This window comes from Myotis nattereri (genome assembly GCF_964212035.1).
Source record: "Myotis nattereri genome assembly, chromosome: 9".
NCBI lineage: Eukaryota > Metazoa > Chordata > Mammalia > Chiroptera > Vespertilionidae > Myotis > Myotis nattereri.
In genome coordinates this window covers 6,357,029-6,378,512 of record NC_138084.1, presented here as the reverse complement: position 1 = coordinate 6,378,512, position 21,484 = coordinate 6,357,029, and the positions used below count along the sequence as shown (strand labels likewise).

General features: G+C 40.3%; 1 protein-coding gene across 1 annotated transcript in view; it reads right to left on the bottom strand.

Moving 5' to 3' along the window:
- The window catches only part of KDM2A (lysine demethylase 2A), an 82,856-nt gene that overhangs the window by 39,333 nt on the left and 22,039 nt on the right, over nucleotides 1-21,484 (bottom strand). The window contains exons 2-4 of the mRNA XM_081099850.1: nucleotides 9,531-9,669; nucleotides 8,058-8,136; nucleotides 7,132-7,178 (exon numbers count right to left, since the gene is read on the bottom strand). Of these exons, the coding sequence (XP_080955976.1) occupies nucleotides 7,132-7,178; nucleotides 8,058-8,136; nucleotides 9,531-9,669 (265 nt within the window). The remainder of the gene's footprint in view (nucleotides 1-7,131; nucleotides 7,179-8,057; nucleotides 8,137-9,530; nucleotides 9,670-21,484) is intronic.

The window sequence follows — 21,484 nt, the reverse complement described above, 5'->3', positions numbered from 1 at the left end:
TGAAACTAACAAATACCTACTACATACCTGGCCTTGGCAGATATAAAGTAGTATTAGGACCTCATCCCTTGCCTTCAAGGAGTTTACAGTCTGGTTAGAGATAAAAGATAATAGGCAAGAGGACAAGAATATGGCCACAATGAAGTAGACATGACAGAATACATAATCAAATATAACATAAGTAAGGCAACGGACCAAACTACCCTTCATGTTTTAGAAGAAAAAGCAAATGTTAAATCCTATTTCAAATGACTTGAAATACTACTTCAGACCCACTAGAATGGCCATAGAATAATAATAATAATAATGAAAAATAAGTGCTGGCCAGGATGCAGAGAAACTGGAACCATTAGACTTTGGTGGTAGGAATGTAAAATGATGCAACTGCTATGAAAAAACAATTTGTGGTTCCTTAATAAATTAAACACAGAATGGCTACATAACCTAGCAATTCCACTGTGAATATATATTCAAAAGACTCAAACTCAGGTGTTCTAACAAAAACTTCTACATGAATGTTCATGGGATTTCTGGTCCAATAGCCAACAGGTGAAAATAATGCCCAGCAATAGATAATTGGATTAACAAAATGTGGTATTCCCAGCACAATGGATTATTTCACCATAAACAGTAATTAAGTACTGTTACATGCCACAAGATAGGTAAACCCTGAAAACATGCTAAGTGAAAGAAGCCAGACATAAAAGGTTACATTTTGTGATTCCCTTTATATTAAATGTCCAGAATAGGCAAATCCACAGAGACAGGTAGCAGATTAGTGGTTGCCAGGGTCTGAGGGAAGGAGGGAATGAAGATTGACTATTTAATGGGTAAGGTGTTCCTGTTTGGGGTGATAAAGTTCTGGAACTATTTATTAATGGTGGGTGCACATTGTGAATATACTTAATGCCATTGAATTGTACACTTTAAAATTACCACAATAGTAAACGTTATCTGTATTTTACAATAAAAACATGTATCCTGCCGAAACCGGTTTGGCTCAGTGGACAGAGCATCAGCCTGCGGACTGAAAGGTCCCAGGTTTGATTCCGGTCAAGGGCATGTACCTGGGTTGCGGGCATATCCCCAGTAGGAGATGTGCAGGAGGCAGCTGATCGATGTTTCTCTCTCATCGATGTTTCTAACTCTCTATCTCTCTCCCTTCCTCTCTGTAAAAAATCAATAAAATATATTAAAAAAAACCCCCAAAAAACAAAAAACATGTATCCTATATAATAAAAGGCTAATTTGCAAATAGATTGAATGGCAGAACAACCGGTCACTATGATGTGTGCTGACCACTAGCGGACATGTGCAGAACATGGTGGGTACTGGCCACAGTGGGATGGTGGAGAAGGTGAGCAAGGGCGCTAGACCAAGGTGGGGCGCTGGTTGCTGTCATTGGGATGAGCCTCTGGTGGTTACTAAAAATTCTTTGCTTCCACATGCCGTAGTCCTGCCTGGCGCTGGTCCTGCTCGCACCCACAGCCAGTGCTGGAGCTGCCGCTTGCACCTATTGGTGACCGGCGTGGGTCCTGATCACTTGGTGCCATCAGCAGGTGCGAGCGGCAGCTACTGGCCCTGATTGCCCGAGGACTTTTCCACCTCTCCCTGCCCCTGAGGGGCAATCAGGGCAGCAGCCACAGCTCACACCCCCTGCTGGCGCTGGCCTCAATCACTCCACACAATCAGTGGGTGCGAGCAGGGCTGGCGCCGTCAGCGCATGGGAGCGGGGCTGCCAGCAGACGAGACTGGGGGGCTGCGGTGGGAGGGGCCAGGCTGGGGCACGGAGGATGGGCCAAGACCTGCCCCTATGCCTACCACAGCCTTGCAGCCCACAGTTCCTTCCAGGGTGCACGAATTCGTGCACTGGACTCCTGGTCCTATATAATAAAACCCTAATATGCAAATTGACCAAATGGCGGGACAACCGGTTGCTATGATGCACACTGACCACCAGGGGGCAGATGCAGAAGGTGCCCCCTGGTGGTCAGTGCACTCCCACAGGGGGAGCGCTGCTCAGCCAGAAGCCGGACTCACAGCTGGCAAGCACAGTGGTGGTAGCAGCGAGTGGGCCTAAGCCGGCAGTCAGACATCTCCCGAGGAGTCCCAGACTATGAGAGGGCGCAGGCTGGGCTAGGGGACCCCACCCCCGACTGCTGCATGAATGTCATGCACTGCTTTCGTGCACAAATGTCATGCAATGCTTTCATGCACCAGGCCTCTAGTATATATATAAAAAGCCAGCCCTAGCTGGTTTGGCTCAGAGGATAGAGCGTCAGTCTGCAGACTGAAGGATCCCAGGTTCGATTCTGGCTAAGGGCATATGCCCAGGTTTCGGGCTCAATTAGCAATGGAGGGTGTGCGGGAGGCAACCGGTCAATGATTCTCTCTCATCATTGATGTTTCTATCTCTCTCTCCTTCTCCCTTCCTCTCTGGCATCAATAAAAAGATATTTAAAAAATAAATAGAATAAAATAAAAAGCCAGCCACTGCAACGCCGGAACAGCCGGAATGACCGGTCACTATGACACCCACTACGGCGGGCCAACCAGCCTGATCGGGGGTGGGGCCAGCCGACCAACCTCCTGCGGAACCCCCTCCAACCTGCTCAGCCCCCCCCCCTTTCGATCAGGGGTGGGGCTGACCGGCCAACTTCCCCTGGCCCCTACCCCCCACCAGCCTGGCCCTGATCAGCCCCATGCACAAATTTGTGCACCGGGCCTCTGATTAAAAAGTGACTGTTTTCCTTCAAGAATGTAAATCAAAGCAAAAGCAGTTCCACTGTTAATGCCACCAGAGCACTTAGTACTCTGTGTACGTACCAGAGCACTTAGATAAAATAATGGCATAGTGCCCTAGCACTGTGGTTTAATGGATAGAACATAGGCCTGTGGACCAAAGGGTTCTGGGTTCGATTCCGGTCAAGGGCACCTACCTCAGTTGCAGGCTCCTCCCGGGCCCAGGCCCTGGTTGGGGCTTGAGCAGGAAGCAACCAATCGATATGTTTCTCTCACATCGATATTTCTTTTTGCCTTTCCCTCTCTCTTCCACTCTCTCTAAAAATCAATGGGAAAATATCCTCAGATGAAGATTTAAAAAAATGACATAGAAATAGCTAACATTAATTGAGCACGTACTATGTTTTAAGCACTTTACACTTAAGTAACATTGTCCAAGGTTACACAGCTAGTAATTAGTAGAGTTGGGATTTAAACCTGGACAGTTCTGCCCGAGTCCATACTCTCAACCAATATATCCCATCACAAAATTTTTACACCATAGAATGATTTTCTTCTTTTTGGGACATGAACTGATACTAGAGATGTAACATTCCACTTAAGTATAAAAGAAGACTGAATTAAGCCATAGTACATATACTAGTAGTGATAATGGATCCTTGTAATCACTAATAGTCTGTTCATTGCATTTTGACAATCGTTAGTTATCCAAGAGAAAACCGCCCCCAACTATCCTCTTAAGTATATGATTGCGAGTGGAAAAGAGGGGACAGAAACCAGTTTTGGCAGTTTTTCCAATTTCATTTGTGAATTTTAAAAATATAAATGCAGGGATGCAAAGCATTCATGCAAATCAAAATGTTTCAGTAAACAAGTTTCAGCAGTTCAACTTTATAACAATTATAAATAAACCTGTTCAAATTTTCTGAACAATGTCAGCATTTGGATTTTTTAAAGAAACAAGTAAATTTCTTACTGATGGAACTCAATGGTGTTTGTAGCACTTTTGTCACATAGTAGATTCCATCCATTCACTATACTTTCTGAGTTGTCTCACATGCAATTACATTTTATTTTAAAATATATTTTATTGATATTTTACAGAGAGGAAGGGAGAGGGATAGAGAGTTAGAAACATTGATGAGAGAGAAACATCAATCAGCTGCCTCCTGCACACCCCCCACTGGGGATGTGCCCGCAACCAAGGTACATGCCCTTGACCAGAATCGAACCTGGGACCCTTGAGTCCGCAGGCCGATGCTCTATCCACTGAGCCAAACCGGTTAGGGCTGCAAGTACATATTTTTAATGTCTGTCTTCTATGCTGTTCCTATAAGTCTGCTATTAAAATACATTAAATTATAAAACCCAAAACAAAAACAAAAACCCAACCAACTAAGACTTCAAACAACCTGGACATAAAGTTAGGTATCAGTTGAAATTTCTGAAAGTCTATTCCAGTGGTCAGCAAACTCATTAGTCAACAGAGCCAAATATCAACAGTACTTCTTCAAAAGAGACTCGCCCAGGCCGAAAACTGACTTCTGCGCATGGGCCACGAAGTTTCTATCGCACTGTACGTGCGCACCCGCATGTGGTATTTTGTGGAAGAGCCACACTCAAGGGGCCAAAGAGCCGCATGTGGCTCTCGAGCTGCAGTTTGCTGACCATAGGTCTATTAGATTAGATATAATCACTGCTTTATTTTTAATCCTCACTCAAGGATATGATTTTATTGATTTTTTGAGAGAGAGAAAGGGAGAAAGAGAAAGGGGATGGGGGGGAGGGGAGAAACATCGATGTGAGAAAGAAACATCATATGCCTCCCATATGCCCTGACCAGGAATCGAATCCAGAATCTTTTTGGTGTATGGGATGACACTCCAACTAACTGAGCCACACGGCCAGGGCATCACAGCTTTATTTTAAATCACAGCAAAGATATCTGTGACTATTCACAGGTCTATCTGGAAAATAAAAGTTTCCAAAGATCATTAGCAATAAATATTTAAAAAATGGTAAGAAAGTGATAAGAAATCCAAAAGGAGACTAGTGATTGAATGAGTCCTTTTATTTGTACAGTGGGGCCTTGACTTACGAGTTTAATTCGTTCAGAGACCGAGCTCGTTAAGGAGCTCGTTAACTAAAATTACTCTATCAACTCAATGCAAAAAATCGGCCGAGAGACAGCTGGTATCTCAAAAAACTCGTTAGTCAGGACACTCGTAAGTCAAGGCCCCACTGTATAGCTCATTACATTTGGATAAGTCTATGATGAGATCCTGAAGTTTATATTTTTAACATAGGTGATTCCAATACGGGTCATTTGTGGCCCACAAACCTATAAGAATGCTTGACCCATAGAGAAAAGCTGTGGTGATCCATTTACTTAAAAGATCTAAGGCAGTGGTTCTCATCCTTGGCTGCACATTAGAATCACCTGGGAATCTTTTTAAAATCCTGATTTCTGGGCCTCATCCTCCGGAAATTCTGTTTCTTTGTTACTAATGTTGTGGCCCCACGCCACAACAAAGAAACAGAATTTCCAGAGGATGAGGCCCAGAAATCAGGATTTTAAAAAGATTCCCAGGTGATTCTAATGTGCAGCCAAGGTTGAGAACCACTGCTCTAAGGAATTACTGCTCTGGAGGTCCATTAGGAAAAGAAGTCAAGTGATGGGCTGATAAGTACTCAAGCAGGTCTTTCTGATGCCTCTTGAGAGAGCCCTACTTTGAAAACAGTAATAACAGAAAAGCATTTTACTCAACAGGTTTACTGAGTACCTACATCAGGGGTCCTCAAACTTTTTAAACAGGGGGACAGTTCACTGTCCCTCAGACCGTTGGAGGGCCGAACTATAGTTTAAAAAAAAACTATGAACAAATTCCTGTGCACACTGCACATACCTTATTTTGAAGTAAAAAAACAAAACGGGAACAAATACAGTATTTGTATTTGCATGTGGCCCGCGGGCCGTAGTTTGAGGACCCCTGACCTACATACTCCAGAGAATATGCCTCTACTGGGGCTATCTTTGACTTTTACAGTGGTCGGCAAACTCATTAGTCAACAGAGCCAAATATCAACAGTGCTTCTTCAAAATAGACTCGCCCAAGCCGAAAACCGACTTCTGCGCATGGGCCACGAAGTTTCAATCGCACTGTATGCGCGCCCGCACGTGGTATTTGTGGAAGAGCCACACTCAAGGGGCCAAAGAGTCACATGTGGCTCGAGAGCCGCAGTTGGCCGACCACTGACCTAGTAGGATAAACAGAAATTTATCCAGCTGTCTAAAAAGGGCCCTCAAGTGGCCAAGAGATAGTACTGCAATATTTAATTTCCAAAGCAAGAGATTTCAGTGCAGCTTCAGCATAGAGGAAATTTAGTGGTAGAAGGAAAACATCAAACAACTTTTGTTTCATGTCCTGTTGGAAACCTTTCTAAAAGATTTTAATCTACTTTACTGCCTTATCGTGCATAGGAGAGTGACCATCTCTGAATTCAGTACTGTCTCACTGAACAGCAATGGTCTGCAGAAAATGGACTTGAACCTTTACTGACCATAGGAGGTGTTCTTCTTTAACTAGATTGTTCTAATTTGCTTTCTTTTTACTAATATTGAATACAATAAAACATAAATCAGATTAAAGACTTAAGTTAACCAGTCACTGATGAAGAAAAATTTTAATGTATTTACTCAGTTTACAAAGTATCAAACCTTGGCCTAGTTAACAAATGTAGCATTGGTAAAAATTTCCTGGAAATTTCTCTACTGCTTTTAGGGGGAAAAAAGAAAATCAAATATGAATGAAGCTTCATTCTTGGCTCATAGATATAAAATTTCACTTTCCAGGGGAGGTTGCCCTGGAAGGCAGGATCTTCTGGAGAGAAAGTGGTGGGGAGTGGGAGAGGGATGCACAGAGATAAAAATGGCAGGTAGGAAAGAAGTATCGGGTTCAAATGTTTTACCACAAATGAGTGCTAAACAAAGCAACTTAGTAACTCCCTCTGAGAAAATTCTCAGTTGCTGAATTATAGTTTCTAATCAAGAAACTACTTCAATCCAATACATACTTCAATGCTCCTAAACCAGGGGTGGGCAAACTTTTTGACTCGAGGGCCACAATGGGTTCTTAAACTGGACGGAACAAAAGCATGGATGGAGTGTTTGTGTGAACTATTATAAATTCAAAGTAAACATCATTACATAAAAGGGTACGGTCTTTTTTTTCAATAGTTTTATTCATTTCAAACAGGCCGGATCCGACCCGCGGGCTGTAGTTTGCCCACGGCTGTCCTAAACCTTCTCAAATCTCAGAGATTTAGGACTCAGTCCTAAGTGTAAAATCTCTGCCTCAAAGACACAAAGGCCACATGCTTAATACTTACCCACACACATTTTGACATCATTCACAGTGAAGTCTGGATCTGGCATCCTATGAAACAAACACCAATAAGTATAACTTAAGTGGGAAGCATAGCTTCTTTAGTCTGTTTTTTCTTTTCTTTCTTTTTAACACTCTAACTTTAAGAAAAAAAATATGTTTTTATTGATTTCAAAGAGGAAGAAAGAGGGAGAGAGATAGAAACATCAATGATGAGAGAGATTCATTGACTGGCTGCCTCCTGCACACCCGCTACTGGGGATGGAGCCTGCAACCCAGGCATGTGCCTTGACCAGGAATCATACCTTGATTTCCTGGTTCACAGGTCAATGCTCAAGCAATGAGCCATGCCAATTGAGCTATCTTTTTTTTTTTGTTTTAAGATTTTTTTTATGTGGAGGAGGGCTATGCATGCCCAAGGCCGATGTGATTTTATATTTTTAAATCAGTTTTGTTTTTGGTTTTTTTAGAGAGGGAGAAACGGAGAGGGGGAGAGAGAGAAACACTGATATAAGAGTGAAACATCCATTGGCTGCCTCTTGCACACACCCTATCAGGGATCGAGCCCACAACCTGGGCACATGCCCTGACCAAAATTGAACCAACAACCTTTTGGTGCATAACATGATGCCCAACCAACTTAGCCACACTGGCTAGAGCAGTGTGAAGTTTTTCTTAAAGTACTAAGAACTCTCCAGTCGAGACACATCAATTTTCTTATTTGAGCTGAAAATATATTTTAAATATAAATGACTTGATTTTCTTATCTCAACTTTATTTCCTCATTTTACTTTAACAATCATTTGTAAAAAAAGAAATATACACCCTTTTAAAACTAAATGAGAAATACTATCAATACTGCACTGTCTATAGCTCTATGTGTAATATGGCCATTTCTCAACCATATCCGATCAGACCAACAACACTTACTTTATTCCAAGTCCATCAGAATTCTTGAAAATCAGAGGGTCTCTTAAGCCACCCCGCTGGATATATTCCACATTAAAATCTGTCACCAAAGGAAAATAATTGTTAGGATGGCAAGAGGTATAGTTGGAAAAAGATAACTGAGAAGCAGGATTCAGGGATTTGCTAAGTCTGTATTTCCAGGGTAAATTAAAAATTTAATCAATAGGGGGTAGCTCTATTAACGAGTCATCTCATAAATCCTAGGCAGAAATTATTGTCATCCTTCCTCTTTTTTAAAAAATAGACATTTTAATTGATTTCAGAGAGGAAAGGTAGTGGGAGAGAGAGAGAGAAACATCAATGTTGAGAAAGAATCATTGTTGGCTGCCTCCTGCATGCCCCACAATAGGGATCAAGCCCACAATCCAGGCATGTGCCCTGACCAGAAATCGAACTGTGACCTCCTGGTTCATAGGTTGACATTCAACCATTGAGCCACGCCAGCCGGACATCATCCTTCCCAATAGACAAAAAATGTAATTCTGGCCGAAACCGGTTTGGCTCAGTGGATAGAGCGTCGGCCTGCGGACTGAAAGGTCCCAGGTTCGATTCCGGTCAGGGGCATGTACCTGGGTTGCGGGCATATCCCCAGTGGGAGATGTGCAGGAGGCAGCTGATCGATGTTTCTCTCTCATCGATGTTTCTAACTCTCTATCTCTCTCCCTTCCTCTCTGTGAAAAATCAATAAAATATATTTAAAAAAAAAATGTAATTCTGTCCACTACATTCCTGTTGGTTTGCCAAGGAGCAAAGCTGCATGTTACACATGGAATCACACATCTCAGTTTTGGTGGGAAGAATATGCATAAAAGGGCTTTTATTGTACTACTAGAGGCCCGGTGCACGAAATTTGTGCATGGGTAGGGCCCCTAGGCCTGGCCAGCGATCAGGGCCAATCTATAGGGCAACTGTGGGGTGATTGGGGAGCCCCCCGCTGGCACCCGCCTTGGCTGGCCTGGCGCCACTCACTCACTGGCCCAGCCCCCCGCTGCCGCCAGTCGGGGCCTGCAGGCTAGGGGAAGCTCCTATGTTGAGCATCTTCCCCCTGGTGGTCAGTGTGTGCCATGGCGACCGGTCGTTCTGTCATTTAGTTGATTTGCATATTAAGCTTTTATTATAGTATAGGACTTATAATTAAACCCAAACCAAGGAAAGGGAGAAAAAGAAGGAAGAGACTTTTAGAGAAAAATTCTAACAACATTCCTGCCCTAATAAATGCTTGCTTCTTCTAATATAGCAAAGAAATGACTCACAGGGTGGGAGGATTTGGGGATGGTAGTGTGTGAGTGGTACTGTGTAAAAAAAAGAAAATAAAGATAAATAGCTACATAGCATCAACAGGTATATTCTGGCTGCATAGATGCTTACTACAGTTCCCAGAATTTAAACTTCCTACATCAAGAGACTACAGGTCTGAATCAAAATAATACTAACCTTTTCCCTCCATAAAAGTAACAAAATTTGCATTATATTTGTTGGTGTGAAGTTTCTCTTCCAAGTCAAAAGTTCTTTTCCCTTCAATTTCATCATCTGAAATGCCATCATCTTCATAACGTCGTCGCATGGTACCACGCTGGGGAGAGAGGGACATTAGGATGAAATCATGTACTTTTTCATGCCTATCTAAAAGTGGTCAGTTTTCCCTACACGTATGGACAAAGTGCTACTTTTAACTTCAGTTGCTATGTCAAGCATCAGTATTCCTTGCCTTAAGATCTTTCTCTTAACGAAAGGTGAGTGTTTTCTGAGAATGTAAGGAATAAAACAAAGTTTTAATGAGCCACTGGGTCCCCTATTTGTGATATGTTCCCTCTGCTAACTCTTTCAGCCTAGAGATACAAAATTACAATAAAAATTTGACCAAAAAGGGTCTACTAAACATTTTACTTGTCAATCATTGCTTATCAGAGGGGGAACAAATTGTCTTTATGAATATTTCAGGCCAGGATACAAGATATAATTTTTTTTCTTTTTTTTTTCTTTTTTTTAAATATATTTTATTGATTTTTTACAGAGAGGAAGGGAGAGAGATAGAGAGTCAGAAACATCGATGAGAGAGAAACATCGATCAGCCACCTCCTGCACATCTTCTACTGGGGATGTGCCCGCAACCCAGGTACATGCCCTTGACCGGAATCGAACCTGGGACCTTTCAGTCCGCAGGCCGACGCTCTATCCACTGAGCCAAACCGGTTTCGGCAGATATAATTTTTTCACAGGGGAAAGCTGTATCTACAATACCTTCAATAACAGAGTACAACGTTTTAATTAATGAAGCAAAAACTCTAACATCAGATAAAGGAATAAAGTTAATCTAAACAATAGCATTCTAAACAGTAACCTCCAATATTTACTTTAAGGATGTCTTCCCAAAGAAGATATACAAATGCCAATGAGCACATGAAAATGCTCAATATCATTAGTCATTAGGAGAAGTGCAAATTAAAATCACAATGAGATACCACTTCACACCCTCTAGGATGACTATTATAAAAAAGATGGACAATAACAAGTGTTGGCAAGAATGTGGAGAAACTGAAACCCTCATACATTGATGAATTCAATCTAAAATGGTACAACCACTTTAGAAAACAGTTCGGCAGTTCTAGCAATTCTACTCTGAGAGGGGTGTGTGTGTGTGTGTGTACTGGTCATTCTGCCGTTTGGTTGATTTGCATATTAGCCTTTTATTATATAGGATATAAAAAAATTTAAATGAAGTCCATACAAAAACTTGTACACAAATGTTCATGGCAACATTCATAATAGCCAAAAGGTAGCAAGCCAAATTTCAACAGATGATGAATGGGCTAACAAAATGTGATGTCCTATATAATAAAAGGCTAATATGCAAATTTTCCCCTTGGGAGTTTGACTGACCAGGAGTTGGATTGTTTGCTATGACGTGCGCTGACCACCAGGGGGCGGCGCGGAATGAAGGAAGGCCCCAGCAGGCAGCCAGCAACCAAGGGAAAGAAGGCTCTGATTGGCCCTGATTGTCGGCCAGACTTAGGGACCCTTTCCATGCATGAATTTTGTGCACTGGGCCTCTAGTATTTACATAATGGAATATTTGGCCATAGAAATAAATGAAGTATTGATAAGTGCTACAATACAACATAGAAGAGTCTTGAAAACACTATATTAAATGAAAGAAGCCGAACATAAAAGACCACATATTGTATATTATTATTTACATGGAATGTCCAGAATAGGCAAATCCATAGAGACAGAAAGTAGATTAGTGGTTGCCAGGGGGTGGGAAGACAGAGAGAAAGGAAGTGACCAGTAAGATTTTTCTTCTTGATGATATATTATAGAATTGTAATTTTATTAGCCAATATAAAATAAAATAAATAGAAAAAAAAGATTTCTTCTTGACAGTTGATTTAAATCAGAGGGAATAATGGTGGGCTTCCTTTCAATGCTCTGCAGTTTTACATTTGTTATTTTGCTATTGAGAAAGGCATCTTCCTTTGGTATAGCAGCCTATATAGTTAAGTATTACACACCAATATTTAATATTGTATGTGGTTTTCACAGAAAAAAAACCAACCCTGTAATTACGTAATACACAACTGCTGAATTTGTTTTTTAAGTGAACCATTCTAAGAATTTCTAAAACCTTTTGCTTAACTTCAACTGTAAAAATATTACCTAATTACTGTCTTAATGGACAGTTTTATTTTCTTTATAATTATTTAAGTACTAGAGGCCCGGTGCACAAAATTCGTGTGTGTGTGTGTGGGGGGGGGGGAGGTAGCACACGGGGCCCTCAACCTCACCTGCACCCTAATGCAATCCAGGACTCCTCGGGGGATGTCAGACTGTCGGATCCCTGTGGGATTGGGCCTAAACTGGCAATCGAACATCCCTCTCGCAATCCGGGACTGCTGGCTCCTAACCGCTCGCCTGCCTGATCGCCCCTAACCACTCTGCCTGCCTGCCTCATCACCCCTAACCCTTCTGCCTGCCTGCCTCATCACCCTAACCACTGGCCTGCCTGCCTGATCACCCCTAACCACACCTCTGCCTTGGCCCCTGCCACAGCAGCTTCGTCCAGACGGACATATGGAATGATATCCGGAAGGTCATTTGGCTGTCCGGTGTAATTAGTATATTACGCTTTTATTATTATAGATCATATGATAATCCATGTGGTTTCTATAATAATCATTCAGCATTTATTAGAACAATTACATTTCACTTGAAAGACAGTTTTCTAAGGGAAACTTAGATTAATTAGGTTTCCCCCCATTTTCTTTCTTTTTACAACACTTTTTTTAAAAAGTTTTATTTAAATTGATTTGAGAGAGAGAGAAAGAGAGAGAAAAACACCGATGTGAAAGAGAAACATTGATCAGTTGCCTCCCATATGCTCTCCAATTGGGGATCAAACCCGCAACAGGAATCGAAACAGTGACCTTTGATGTATGTGACAACATTCCAACCAACTGAGCCACACCAGCCAGGACCTTCACGCTTTGAATTGCTTTACCTTCCCTGAACTACCTGAAATTTTATGGTAAAACCATATTTTGGATCAGAATTTGCTAGATGGCTTTCTTATTTATAGGATATCACTCTATAAATTAAAAACAAAAAGAAGTGCCAAAACCGGTTTGGCTCAGTGGCTAGAGTGTCGGCCTGCGGACTAAAGGGTCCAGGGTTCGATTCTGGTCAAAGGCATGTACCTGGGTTGCGGGCACATCCCCAGTGGGAGATGTGCAGGAGGCAGCCAATCAAATGATTCTCTCTCTTCATTGATGTTTCAATCTCTCTCTCCCTCTCCCTTCCTCTCTAAAATCAACAAAAAAAATACTTAAAAATAAAAGAAGTGACCATTAATGGTATGGATTTCTTTCAAGAGTTATGAAAATGTTCTGAAATTAGGTAGTGGTAATATTTACACAACTCTGTAAATATACTAAGAACCAGTAAATTATACATTTTAAATGGGTGAATTTTATGGTATGTGAATTGTATCTCATAAGCTGTTATTTTTCTTGCTTATGCTGCAAACTTATTTTTTAGTATATTTTACTTTAGCCAATGATGACATTTGCTATTCTTGAATACATACACAAGGGACAACTGGTGTGGGAGTGGCAGGTGCCATACAGGATAAAGTAGTCATACCCTACAATGTGCTAAAAACAACTAAAATTGGAACTTAAAGTTAGATATTGATAATCTAAAATTGATTACATAGCATCTGATTTTACATAAATATCTAAGAAAATGAGACATTGGAGGAAGATCTCTTGAATGAACAGAAATGAATAAGAAATAAAAATTAAAGAAAATAAAATACACTGTTAAACACCTAAGAAGAGCAAGATTCAACTTAGAAACTTAGACAGAAACACTGAGGAATATCTGCTATCTTTTCCATAAGCCACAGCTCAAAAGCCTCCCCCCCCCCACCCCCAAAAAAAGGAGATTAATTTTAATAGAACTTTCACTTACTCCAATAATGCCATCTCTGCTCAAAATATTTTTAGGTACATTTATTTGGGCGTAGAGGAGTGTATTTTCACTGACAATTTCTTACATGGGTTTTTTTTTTTTTTTTTTTTTTGGAAAGAACAACACTCAGTTTTCTTCTTCACCTTATTCCATATGTGCCTTTGAAGGGAACTCCAAAAGACGATTTCCAAGCATGTCATACAATAAAGGCAATACTATCAGAATAAATGTAGTTTCCCAAAATAATCACTTTTAAAAAGCATTCATTTGCACTACAAGTTTTTTTTTTTAATTTTATTTTTCTTCTTCAGTGACAACATATTCACCCTAATTACCACAACATTTGTAATATGGTAGCCAGAAGTTCCCCTATTCTTCCTCCCTTTTTACATTATTTTCTTGATTTTTAAAAAATGTATATATATTTTTATTGCTTTCAGAGAGGAGAGGGGTAGAAACATCAATGATGAGAGAATCATTGATCAGCTGCCACCTTCTGCATGCCCCCTACTGGGGATCGAGCCCGCAATGGGGCATGTGTCCTGACCTGGAATCGAACTGTGACCTCCTCGTTCATAGGTCAACACTCAACCACTGAGCCACTCCGGCTTGATGGTTTTATCTTATATCAAGAGGAGTCCTCCCATTTGTACTCTCAGTTTGTAGAGTGTAACAATATAGGGAAGGCTCTTTTTCCAGCCAAGCTATGCCCATTTCTTAACGATGACAGAAAAATTAATTTGAATTCTTATTTTCTTTTTGATTGTTGCAACTGGGAAGTCAACACTGATGTGAAAATTATTTGTGTCAGTTTTAACGCTGTCAAGGATAAGGGTTCCCTCATCCCTCTGTCTTAATGTAAACCTTGGGAAAAGTAAGTATCTACAGCAAATCTCTAGGTGCTTTAAAAACATACTCAATCCTCACAATAACCTGTAATCAGTAGGGTAATAACACAATCTACTACAGGTGAAACGCTAAAAGCAGAGACCTACTTTAACCCTAAAGCAAAGGCTCTTCCCCAAGGCAGGAAGTTTCTGATGTTTGCTAGGGGACACTACATTTCTAGCTAGGCCATTATTTAACATTCTATCATTCCTGATTTCAAATTCTAACTTTTATTTGACAACTTATTTTATTAGTCATTCAGCTATTCTGGTTGAAATAAAAATATTGCTATTTCTAACCAGAGACAATTTTACATCACAAAGTGTTTGGAAATACATCATTTATTGTCTATGCTGTTCAAATGGTTTTTCATTCTCTACATTTGTAATCAAATTATTTCAAACTTTCTGTAGAGATTAAATTGCCAATATATTTTTACCAAGATTAATCAACTCAGATTTTCTCTAAGATTCTGATCTATCTTATTTCACTACCTAAGGAAAGTTTTTTACAGAGCCTCTTTGCTGCAAATGGTATAAGAAGCCAAATAACTAGATTTTCATGTCCCATGTCATGGGTGAAAAAGTTTGGGGGCATCTTTTTTATAAATATATGTGGATTAAATTCAGTGAATTCCCACTGACATAAAATTAAGTTTAAAAATAGGAGAAACCAAGATGGTAGCATAGGTAAACACTGGAAATTGCTGCCTTGCACAACCACTTCAAAAATACAACTAAAAGACAAAACGGACATCATCCAGAACCACAGGAAGGCTGGCTGAGTGGAAACTCTACAACTAGAAGGAAAGAGAAAAGCACACTGAGACTCAGAGGAGGTGCGGAAGTAAAGTGCAGAGGTACGGAGGCACACGTGGAAAGGGCTGGCAACTGAGGACACGGTTGTCTTTTTCAATCGGGAGGGAGTCTCAAGCTCCCGACTGCTTTGAACTCTAGTTCTGAGCGAGTCTCTGGGGACCCAGACTCGTACGGCGAGAAACTGGACTGTCTGGCATGGTCGGAACTCGAGGTCGGCTTTCTCTCAGAGGTGCCTGCAGCATTACCGGGACACTGAGACATGGGGCCTCTTAGGGCAGGACTGAGGATCTGCCATAGCTGTTGCTCTTCCCTGTTGATTCCCTGAGACCCCGCCCCACCCAAGCTGTGCACAGAGGCTTTTGCATATGAAAGGCCTGGCCCTTTGCAATCTGAAAATTACCTAACAAACTGCAGCTGGGTCAGAGAGACCCAGAACTTCCAAAAGAAGGCCCAAGGCCCCACAGCAGCTTGCATTGCTTCACAGCTGGGCCTCATCTGGGCACCTCCAAATCCCAAACAAAGAAGAGGAATCTGCAGATCTCTCCGTAGCTCCTGCTGGGTAGCCGCAGGCAGAGGCTAAATTAGCACCTCCTTAGAGATCCAAGAGCCAGTGTACTCAGTGGTCAGAGTGGGACCATCCAGATTACAACTCCTCAGATCCATAAGGGACACACTCAGGGGGCAGCCTCAGTGAGCACCAAAGCCCCACTGAAGCAAGTCTTGCCCCAGAAGGGTGTCTCCAGCACAGAAGTTCTCCCACTGTAGACACAGCTGATTCTCACAGTCAATTGGCCTGGAGGTCAATTCCTCCCAGTGATACCTACGACAATCAAGGCTTAACTACAACAAGACTGTGCACAAAGTCCACAAAGGAGTGCACCAAGAGTGTCCACCTCAGGTAATTGGGGAGGCTGAGCCACTGGGCCCTATAGGACACCTAGCACAGAAAGCCACTCTATCAACACAGGGAAGCATAAAAAATGCGGAGACAAAGAAACAGATCACAAATGACAGAAATGGAGGAAAGCAAACTACTGGATATAGAGTTCAAAACCAAACTTATAAGGTTTTTCAAGAATTTTCTAGAAACCGGCGATAAATTTAGTGAGACCCTCAAGAAATCTAGTGAGACCCTCAAGGATATGAACAAGGACCAACTAGAAATTAAGCATACACTGACTGAAATAAAGAATATTATACAGAGTTCCAACAGCAGACTAGAGGATTGCAAGAATCAAATCAAAGATTTGAAATACGAAGAAGCAAAAATCACCCAACCAGAAGGACAAAAAGAAAAAAGAATCCAAAAATATGAAGATAGTGTAAGGAGCCTCTGGGGCAACTTCAAGCGTACCAACATCCAAATTATGGGGGTGTCAGAAGAAGAGAGAGATTAAGATATTGAAAACCTATTTGAAGAAATAATGATAAAAAACTTCCCCTACCTGGTGAAAGAAATAGACTTACAAGTCCAGGAAGCGCAGAGAACCCCAAACAAAAGGAATCCAAAGAGGACCACACCAAGACACATCATAATTAAAATGCCAAGAGCAAAAGACAAAGAGAGAATCTTAAAAGCAGCAAGAGAAAAAAAAGTCATTTACCTACAAGGGAGTACCCATACGACTGTCAGATAGATGATTTCTCAACAGAAACTTTGCAGGCCAGAAGGGAGTGGCAAGAAATATTCAAAGTGATGAATAGCAAGAACCTATAACCTAGATTACTTTACCCAGCAAAGCTATCATTCAGAATTGAAGGTCAGATAAAGAGCTTCACAGATAAGAAAAAGCTAAAGGAGTTCATCACCACCAAACCAGTATTATATGAAATGCTGAAAGGTATCCTTTAAGAAGAGGAAGAAGAAGAAAAAGGTAAAAATACAAATTATGAACAACAAATACACATCAACAAGTGAATCTAAAAATCAAGTGAATAAATAATCTGATGAACAGAATAAACTGGTGAATATAATAGAATCAGGGGCATAGAAAGGGAGTGGACTGACTATTCTTGGGGGGGGGGAAGGGTGTGGGGGATGCGGGAAGAGACTGGACAAGAATCGTACACCTATGGATGAGGACAGTGGGTGGGGGGTGGTAAGGGCAGAGGGTGGGGTGGGAACCAGGTGGAGGGGAGCTATGGGGGGGAAAAAGAGGAACAACTGTAATAATCTGAAAAATAAAGATTTAATTTAAAAAAATAAAATAAAATAAAAAAATATTTTCCCCGTCCTGGCCAGTGTAGCTCAGTTGGTTGAACGTCATCCCATGCACCATTATCCGAGTGTTTTACATTCTTTTTTCATATTAAATCTTCAAGATTCAGTGTGTATTTTGTACTCACATCTCAATTTAGTCTCATTTGTGGCTTGTGGCTTACTATACTGGACAGGACAATCTAAATCTTAGAAGCAGCAACAAAAGTAAAGCTTAGAAAATGAGCTATCAAGAAAGCTACTTAAAGCTATGTACAGCAGAGGGCAAAAGCAGGAGTTGTGAGTATACAAAACAGGGTTAATTCTTGTATTATTTTCCATACAAACAACTGCAAACTGACTCTTGCCCATCCCTGTATATGAATCGCCCAAGGCAACATATGCTGGAATTTCTCTATACTTTCATAAGATAATCAGCCAAACAAGCATTTACTAAGGTATGACTTACAAACTAAACTCAAACCAAGCTCTGATATCCTCCATGATATCCTCCAACAAAGGTGGTTATTCCATCCGTATTATGGGCAGAGAGTGGGGGCTTTACCACAGACCTCCCCACAAACACACACAGAGTTTGGGAGTTTTGTCCTTTGGCTTTCATTACCAGGTTAAGTCTGAATATTGGGATAAAAGAGGACCTGAATATATTGCTCCACTGTATATCACTCTCAAAATTGTTAGAACTAGCACTACTTGACATTAGCATTTTCCTGTGTCTACTAACCCCTCTCCTATAATTTTGCCCAACTGACCTCTAATTCCCAAGAGAAGGAAGATAATGTCAAATTCTCCAACTCTTAGATCCCCGATACAAGTAGTTATGGCCTCTTTCTCTTGATATTCCTTTACTTAAAAAGAAAATTCTGTCATAACAAGTGGCTTTAGGAGAAACATCACTTCATGATCAATCTTCTTCAAGTGGCCTGGAATCCACTACCCAAAGTTCATGTTATAAACAAAAATACCATAGGTGCCCTGGCTGGGTGGTTCAGTTGGTTCCAGCATCATTCTGTGCAACAAAAGGTTGTAGGTTCCATTCCTGGTCAGGCCACATACCTAGGTTGTGGGTTTGATCTCCAGTTGGGACATGAATGGGAGGCAACTGATCGATGTTTCTCTCTCACATCATTTCTCTCTCTCTTTCCCACTTCCTCTCTAAAAATCAATTAAGAGAACAAACATATCTTTCTGTTAGGATTAAAAAACAATTTAAAAACAAAATACCATTGGCAATTACAAAAATAATTTAAATATACTTGAGGATCAATAATATGCAAATAGTTTTAATTATTCTTTCCTACTACCCTCCCTCAAATACCTCCCTTGCCCCAAAAGGATGGTGGCAAACTTTTCACATTTTTGAGAAAAGGAAACATTTCTTATTTGTCAGACTAACAAACAGTAACTTTAACCTCTTGTTGTGGAACTTAAGGTAAACTGAGAGACACTAAATGTCATCAATTCTGACCTATTTATTGGCTAGAAAAGCAACTGTATATTTCTGAGCTAAATGGCTAAAACTATGTTTCTTATTTCTTCTGGCTATTTTCCTTTGATTAAAACTTTCTAGAGTTATAAAGAATTCTATAATTTGGCCCAAGATCTGACACTATATAACAAATTGCTGAGTTTTGCTATCCTCTGATTATTGAGCCTATAAAATATAGATCCTAACAACTGACAATTGTAATATTTACAAAATCACTTCATTTATTCTTGATATATGAAGTAAAAAATATATATACATGTGTGTATTTTTTTTAATATATTTTATTGATTTTTTACAGAGAGGAAGGGAGAGAGATAGAGAGTTAGAAACATCGATGAGAGAGAAACATCCATCAGCTGCCTCCTGCACATCTCCTACGGGGGATATGCCCGCAACCCAGGTACATGCCCTTGACCGGAATCGAACCTGGGACCTTTCAGTCCGCAGGCTGACGCTCTATCCACTGAGCCAAACCGGTTTCGGCCATGTGTGTATTTTTGTACTTTAAAGACAAAAAAAGACATGGAAGGATATATAAATTGATAAAATGGTTACTTCTGGGGAAGGAACTGAGATTACAGCAGTTAAGAAACTCTTTAGCCTTATCTGCAAAACTTTAATTTTATACAATAATACATTCATATTTTATTTTTATAATTAAAACCAGTCAGAATGGAATATGTAGAGCTAGCTGTTATATACTGAAGTTTTGAAAATTATAACAGATACCATTTATTGAAAGTCCATTGTTTGCAAAGCAGTCTATATTTATTAGCCCATTAAATCCTCAAACAACCTTAAAAAAGTAGGTATCATTATTATCCCAATTTAGAAATGAGTAAAATGAGACTCAGAGAGGTTAAGATGTGTCCCATTCAAGGTCACATAAATGTTGGAACCTGGGACTCCCAAGACCACACTAAGGCAAACATACGGGGACTTTAATACATTGGTTATAGAGCCTTGCTAAGGGAATATTCAGTTAGTTCAGAAGCAAGAAGAAAATACTTTTTAATGTTTGTCATTATTACTAGTAAAAAGCTCCAGAAAAAAAAATCTGCTTATCTGTTTGCCAGAAGTATAAACATTCGGGGCATTTCCTGATTGACTTATTGCCATGCTGAACATGGTGTAACATCCCAAACCTATTGAAAGTCTTAAAAGTAGATAGTGAGGGGGAAAAGTAAATAAAAATTTTTAAAAAGAGATTTAAACTGAATTGTAGTGCCAAGCCATGTGCCACTGGCCCCTACCTCAGCTCTTTTGCTTAGTTCTAAGCAAAGTATAATAGACAATTTCAGCTGGATTGCACTTTAGGATATGGATTATTTGTTTCTGATAAAGTAAAAAAAACAAAAACAAAAAAACACCTATGGTTTGAGTTTTATCTGCCAAAAAAACCATAATTTTCTTCAAGGGCAGCAATAGTGACAATTACTTGCACCAATTATAAGTGATCTAGTAAAGACTCTAAGTTAATCAACTGACAGGTGTGTACTAGATTAGTTTACCACTAGAAGATAAACTAGAAGTCTTGCTACAAGAATCTTTGTTACCCGGCCAGTGTGGTGCAGTGGTTGAGCATCGACCTATGAATCAGGAGGTCAGGGCACATGCCCAGGTTGTGTGCTGGATCCCCAGTGGGGAGCATGCAGGAGGCAGCCGATCAATGATTCTCTTTCATCATTGATGTATCTATCTCTCTCTCCCTCTCCCTTCCTCTCTGAAATCAATTAAAAAGGAAAAGAATCTTTAATGTCTGGGACTACACAGTCTCTGGGGAAGCCCTTGATCCTTGAATTTTCCTTTCCTTCTTTCTTTAATAAGGTTTAGCAAGGTTCACTGACTCCTGAATCCAGTGAAAGGCATATCTTTTAACCTAACCTTTCCCAGGATGGTACAGAAGATGTGGTTAAGCCTGAATGAAATACAATCAAGGCTTATTTATACTCTCATATATCAAATCTTCCACAACAACATTGTTTTGAACTTGATCACATACTCTGGACTTACACTGTAGACATTCTCATAAATCTGAATTCTGTTTCAACTTCCATCTTGCATAGCTTTTCTGCTATTTATATCTGAGTTCAGGAAATCTTTACTGTTAGTACTACAAATTAACTTTAGTCCTCCAGCCAGGTTCTGCGGGAGTTTCAAACATATTAACATGATCCCAAATGAGATCAGAAAGCTATGCAACTATAAATACTTTTATAAAACACTTTAAACCTCTAGTTAAGGAATAACTACATAAAACACACTAAAATGAGGAGGAGGGGGACCATGCCAATATAGTTAATAACCAATATTAAACTGAAACATTTTCTGCAGCAAAAAATGAGAATAAATGTTTATTTTCATCCACAGTTTCGATATTGCTCATTTTGTATTTGGTAGCTTCATTTCATACTACACGTGGTTTCAAGTTTCTTTTCCAAACTCTATTCCCAGTTCTACCTTTCCTTACAAATGACGACCTCATGACTTAACTATATAAAAAATG